This window comes from Lathyrus oleraceus, chromosome 6, assembly GCF_024323335.1.
Source record: "Lathyrus oleraceus cultivar Zhongwan6 chromosome 6, CAAS_Psat_ZW6_1.0, whole genome shotgun sequence".
NCBI lineage: Eukaryota > Viridiplantae > Streptophyta > Magnoliopsida > Fabales > Fabaceae > Lathyrus > Lathyrus oleraceus.
Window position 1 is genome coordinate 103,291,127 of NC_066584.1, and position 6,585 is coordinate 103,297,711.

Here is a 6,585-nt window from a genome sequence, read left to right on the forward strand (position 1 = left end):
TCTCAATACCATTATGAGTTATAGCAAGATTACAATAGAAAGCATTGACATGATCAGGGTTATACCTCATGTTCAGACCAATAAATTTCAATAGCTTATGGTCAGCAAACGGTTTAAGAAAGTTTTCTCTTAACTCAGTTTCAGAAGTGTTGTCAACATAGTACTTTGGTTCAATAGGCTTATTAAAAAACTTTTCATGGTATAATTTCAGACTATCCTCATGTAGAAAACGTTTTACCTTGTGGCACATGACATAAATAGTTTGACTCTGAGAAGATTGCTTACTTGGCTTCTTTAAGGGTCTTGCGTATGAAGTATCTTACTCGCTTGAATACATGAATCAAAAGTATATTTACTCGCTTGAGAAGATTGCATTTTCCTTGCATATCGAAAACAAAGATCATGCATTTGCATTCGTCAGCATGCATGCATATCATTTTCCCACAAGAAAGAAACTCATTCTGGCCTGTCCATAACCAACAAGTTGACTGATCGACATTGGTATGAGACATGTATCAACTACAGAAGAACAATGGAACAAGTGGAAGCCATGAAGAACGAAAAAGACGCATTGCAAGGAAAAAATGGTCCAACTCTTGGAGGCCATGATGTTCATGGCTAGAAAGGAAGATAATCCCCGAATTATCGTCGATGCCAGAAACATTGTCTCCCAGTTAGGATCTTCCTCACTTCATATCCTAAAAGTGAATAATCCTGAATTTAGACTACCTCAAGGAAACACTCCTCCAGATGGGGGTTGCTGCACCTCCTTCTGTTAGAATACCTGTAGTCAATCTAGTTACCCATTATCATTATGCTACATTTGTAAGGCGTGGATCCATGTGTGATGAAGAGGATCCACGAGATGCTTACTTCATGCCTCCCTATATGTTTCCAGCTATTGGTACTTTTCATGATCCTTCTGCACCCTCGAAGAGAAATTCAAGGCTATGAAAGTGCACTATACTCCTCCTGGCCTTGATGTTGTGGACATGTGTTTGGTGCCAAGTTTAGTCATCCCATAGAAGTTCAAAGTACCTGACTTTGACAAGTACAAAGGGGTTAGTTGTCCGTTGACCCATCTGAGAGCTTACTATTGTAAGATGGCGACGCATGCAGACAATGATAAGTTGCTAATACACTACTTCTAAGATAACTTCAATGGAGAATCTTTGCAGTGGTACAAGCAACTCGAGTGGAACCATGTCCAATTTTGGAGGAACCTTGCAAAGTCATTCCTCAAGCATTATCAAGATAATACGGACCTGGCGCCAAACCTCACTCAACTTCAAGACATGGCGTAATAAAGTAATGAGTCCTTCAAAGAATACGCGCAATGTAACGCCTCAAATTGATTTTAAGATTACCGACTGATCCCACAAACCAACACATGTCTTTTTAGCATGCCATGTCTTCACTCACATGCTTTCTAGGAAACTTACCAGAAGGTCACCCATCTAAATACTACTTCAAGTCGAGCACACTTAACTATGGAGTTCTTATTTGTTAGACTACCGAAAAGAAGATGCATCTTGTTGGTATATATAGTACCAATCAATCCTTATAAGCATTCCTTCAACCATGTAATCCCATCCATGCACAACTTCAGGATCCCTTTCATTCTGATGTGAATTCAATGATCACTCTCCGTCCTCTTCGGTCTCAAGTGTTACATCCACTCTCTGGCCTCAGGTGTTACATGTCCACCAGCTTCCGCTTGGTTCGTCCCCGAACCACATCGTACTAGGAGATGTCATACTCTGATACCATTTATAACGCCTCAGATTGCTTTCAAGATTACCGATTGAACCCACAAACCAACACGGGTCTTTTTAACATGATTTGTCCTCACTCACACGCTTTCTAGTAAACTTCCCAGAAGGCCACTCATCCAAATACTACTCCAAGTCAAACACACTTAACTATGGAGTTCTTATTTGTTAGGCTACCGAAAATAAAATGCGTCTTGTTGGTATAGGTAGTACCAATCAATCCTTATAAGCATTTCTTCAACCATGCAGTCCCATCCATGCACAACTTCAGGTCCCTCTCATTCTAATGTGAATTCGGAGACCACGCTCCGCCATCAAGTGTTATATCCACTCCATGCCCTCTTCGGTCTCGGGTGTTACATGCCCACCAGCTTTCCGCCCTCTTCGGCCTCAAGTGTTACATCCACTCTCATTCCTCTTCGGCCTCAGGTGTTACATTCCCAAGAACCTCTGATATTTTACCACAAACTAATCTCGAACCTATTAAGCTTTTGATCACGGGCTAAACTTGAACTTAAACAAGGGTTTGATCACGCAATCCCCAAACCAAAGCTTTAACGTGTTTACCTTCTAACCCAAACAAATAACGCCTAAATGGATAATAATAAACCAAGATGTACACAAAAGATTCCCTTGGTGAATTTACAATTCTACCTTTCTAGAATTACAAATATCCTCACTCACAAAAGGACTTTCTCAAATAAGTACTTTGGCTAAAAAATTAGTGAGAGAAAGTACAAGAAATATTTAGGGAGAGAGAGAGAGAGAGAGAGAGAGAGAGAGAGAGAGAGAAGTGTCAAAATATGATTTTGGATGAAATAAATGAGGAAAATGACCTCTATTTATAGACTAGAGGTTGACTAAAAAAGGAAATTAGTTTTAATGCCTTTAAGACAATCTAATCGATTATAAACTTCAATGGTAATCGATTACCAATTCCAAAAAGAAATGAAAAGATATCTAGCCATTATATCTCCTTAAGGCGTTGTCGTAATTGCTTATAGCTCAATTTTGAACTAATCTAATCGATTAGACAAGTGCTTTAAGTGATTAGAAAAGGCAAAACTTTGCCCATAACAATTTTGACTGCTCCCAGTTCACCTGGCACGACTTCAAGACATTTTATAAAATATTTTATTGAGAAAAATCAATTTGAAAATAAGTTTTAGTGTATGTGTGTGTCTTTTAGCCATGCACTTTTACGGGAATGTCCTTTTGCTTTTACAATATTCACTCAGACTAGGGTATGACTATCTTGTACTTCAAGACTTTGTCAGATACTTTCTTTTGTAGACATTTGCTTGAGTTCAATTGAAATGAAGCTTGAGCTTATATTCTATTTGGTTGCCATCATCAGATAGTTAAATCCTTCAAATCATAATACTTACGTTTACCTCTTTATGCACTTAATCGCTTATGCTTGACTTAAGACATTGAATTCATCATTAATTAATTGTCATCATCAAAAGTTCAACAAAAACTGTTGTCCTTTATTAAAGCAATATCACCTGCAAAACAATGTTCCATAAGAACTAGACTTCTTAACCCTACGCTCTAGTAAAATAGTCGGAAGAAAACGAGTTCTTCATCCAACAATTTGGCACATGAGTTTGACCTATAAATAACACTTATGGTTGATATGGTCACTCTCGACAAATAAGTGATTATATCACACACGTGAGCATTGTTCCTCGTATTGTATTTTTAACAATTACAAAAATACATCCAATAGTATTTATTTTATGCAATTTTAATTTTTAAATCATGTTAAATTTTCAATTTTGATTGGTTTGAATTTATTTAAATTCTTATATCATATTCTTAATCATCTCTATAACTCTCCGTGTCTATGACATAAGAAAAATTTAACAGAGAAATAATTTTTATTTTCATAATTTATATTATTTATAAGGAGAGAAAAGAAAAGAAATAAAATAGCCCAAAAAAGGCAAGAGAAAAAACAAGAGGACACAACACAAATAACGTAGCTAGTTTCAATTCCATTCTCATTTCAACACCGCATCACCATCTTCCTTATCCATACAAACACTCACAACATCTTTTGTTTTTCCCAAATGGAGAAGAAGCAGCAATGAACATCACTCTTCTACAACCACCACCATCATCACCAATCTCAACCTCTTACCAACCCCATCCACTTCACCACCACCACATTTCTTCTTCTCCGTTCAACTTCCCCAAAACCAAAACCACTAACTCCAACTCTTTCGTGTTGAACTACACAAACCCCTCATCACTCACCGCAACATCAAAATCAGAACCACGCGACCAAAAGCTTCTAACACTATTACAACAGAGAAAAACCGAAGAAGCTTGGATTGTTTACACTCTCTCCACTCACCTCCCTAACCCCACTTGCCTCAGTCGTTTACTCTCTCAGCTTTGTCACCACAACACCCCCACTTCCCTCACCCGCGCTAAGTCTATCCTCACGCGCCTCCGTAATGAATCCCAGCTTCACCGCCTCGACTCCAACTCCCTCGGCCTCCTCGCGGTTGCCGCTGCTAAAGCTGGGCATACCCTCTACGCTTCTTCTGTTGTCAAATCCATGCTCCGCTCCGGGTATCTCCCTCATGTTAAAGCCTGGAGCGCTGTTGTAAGCCGGCTTGCTTCTGATGATGACGCTTCCAGTCCCGTTGAGGCTCTCCGTCTCTTCCATGCTGTCACGCGCCGGCTACGTAAGCTTCCTGACCTTGACATGGCGGCGGATTCGCGGCCGGATACGGTTGCCTTCAACGCTGCGCTTAACGCATGTGCTAATTTGGGGGATGGTAAGATGTTCTTGCAGGTGTTTGATGAAATGCCGCAGTTTGGTGTTGTGCCTGATTCCTTGACTTATAACATTGTTATGAAGCTGTGTTGTGTGAATAATAGAAAAGACTTGCTTGTGTTTGTGTTGGAGAGGATTCTTCAGTTGAATATCGGTTTGTGTATGACCACTTTGCATTCTCTTGTTGCTGCTTATGTTGGTTTTAATGAGTTGGAAACTGCTGAGAAAATTGTTCAGGCAATGAGGGAAAAAAGGAGAGATCTTTGTAGGATACTTAGAGAGTCTAATTCAAACTATTCTGATGAAAATAATGTTGATGATGATGATGATGATGTTGATTCTGTTTTTCATAAGCTGCTTCCGAATTATATGATGGAGAAGAGTGGCAATGGAAGTGTGAATGATTCACCTTTATTGCCAAAAGTTTATACTCCTAACACTAGAATTTACACCACACTAATGAAAGGCTATATGAAAGCAGGGCGTGTTACGGATACTGTAAGGATGCTCGAGGCAATGCGTTGTCAGGACGATAGTGCCAGTCACCCTGACCATGTTTCCTATACCACCGTCGTTTCAGCACTTGTGAAGGCTGGTTTCATGGACCGGGCACGTCAAGTTCTTGCTGAAATGACTAGAATCGGCGTGCCTGCAAATCGGATAACCTACAATATTCTCCTAAAGGGTTACTGTAAACAGCTGCAGCTGGTCGAGGCAAGGGAGTTACTTAAGGAGATGACTGAGGATACCGGGATCCAACCTGATGTTGTGTCTTATAATATACTTATTGATGGTTGTATATTGGTTGATGACAGTGCTGGTGCTCTTTCCTTCTTTAATGAAATGAGGGAAAAAGGGATAGCTCCCACAAAGATTAGTTACACTACTTTGATGAAAGCTTTTGCATTGTCTGGTCAACCAAAGTTAGCTCAAAGAGTCTTTGACGAAATGGTGAACGACTCTCGAGTGAGGGTGGATTTGATTGCTTGGAATATGTTGGTTGATGGATATAGTAGGCTAGGATTAGTAGAAGAGACAAAGAAAGTGATTCAAAAGATGAAAGAAAACGGATTTCACCCTAATGTGAGCACATATGGAAGTTTTGCAAATGGAATTGCATTGGCAAGAAAACCTGGAGAAGCACTTATACTTTGGAATGAAGTGAAGGAGAGATGCGAGGTAGCGAAAGGAGGAAAAACTGATTCTTCTGTTCCACCTTTGAAACCTGATGAAGGGCTTTTGGATACACTTGCTGATATATGTGTGAGAGCTGCTTTCTTTAGAAAGGCCTTGGAAATTGTGGCTTGTATGGAAGAAAATGGGATACCTCCTAACAAGACAAAGTATACTAGAATATATGTGGAAATGCATTCAAGAATGTTTACTAGTAAACATGCTTCACAAGCTAGACAGGACAGAAGAGTGGAGAGGAAAAGAGCAGCTGAAGCTTTTAAGTTTTGGTTGGGTTTGCCTAATTCTTATTATGGGAGTGAGTGGAGGTTAGAACCTCTTGATGGATATGAGTGATACTGCCTCTCATTAGGTTTGATATGCTACAAAATTAGAAAAGAGGATATATGTTTACTATATACACTAGAAAGTAGAAAGCATGTAATGACTTTAAAAACACAAGTGATTAATTTTCTTTGAAAATGGTCTTTTTTGGATTACACAAAGTGAAGTTTTGGAATAGCAAGGCTGATCAAACATGCATAAAAAAAATGAAAGTAACCTTAGCTATAATCACACTATTACTTTAGCTTGTGCTGGGTGATGTTGTGACAAAAATTGATATTGATTATGAGTAAATTAATTTTGAAAACTTGCTTTTGATTAAAAGTGAGTATATTATAAAATTATTTGTATTTGGATACATAATTTAAAAGTTATAAGCTTTATCTTCAAGTTAAAATCAATTCCAAAAGCAGCAAAATCAATTCTATTCGAAAACATTCACACATGTCAAAATTAATTTTTAACAACCAAAATTAAATCAATTACAAGTTTATTTTACACCACCAA

At 38.5% G+C, this 6,585-nt stretch overlaps 1 protein-coding gene across 1 annotated transcript; it reads left to right on the forward strand.

Moving 5' to 3' along the window:
- The first annotated feature begins 3,719 nt into the window (after window positions 1-3,719).
- Window positions 3,720-6,216, forward strand: LOC127091948 (pentatricopeptide repeat-containing protein At3g09650, chloroplastic). Its single transcript, XM_051030697.1, has one exon. The coding sequence runs from the start codon at window positions 3,865-3,867 to the stop codon at window positions 6,088-6,090; it is 2,226 nt and encodes a 741-aa protein (XP_050886654.1). The 5' UTR covers window positions 3,720-3,864; the 3' UTR covers window positions 6,091-6,216.
- The last annotated feature ends 369 nt before the right edge of the window (window positions 6,217-6,585 follow it).

Bases quoted from the DNA above. Each gene is read 5' to 3' on its own strand.
- LOC127091948 (XM_051030697.1), top strand. From the start codon at position 3,865: ATGAACATCACTCTTCTACAACCACCACCATCATCACCAATCTCAACC.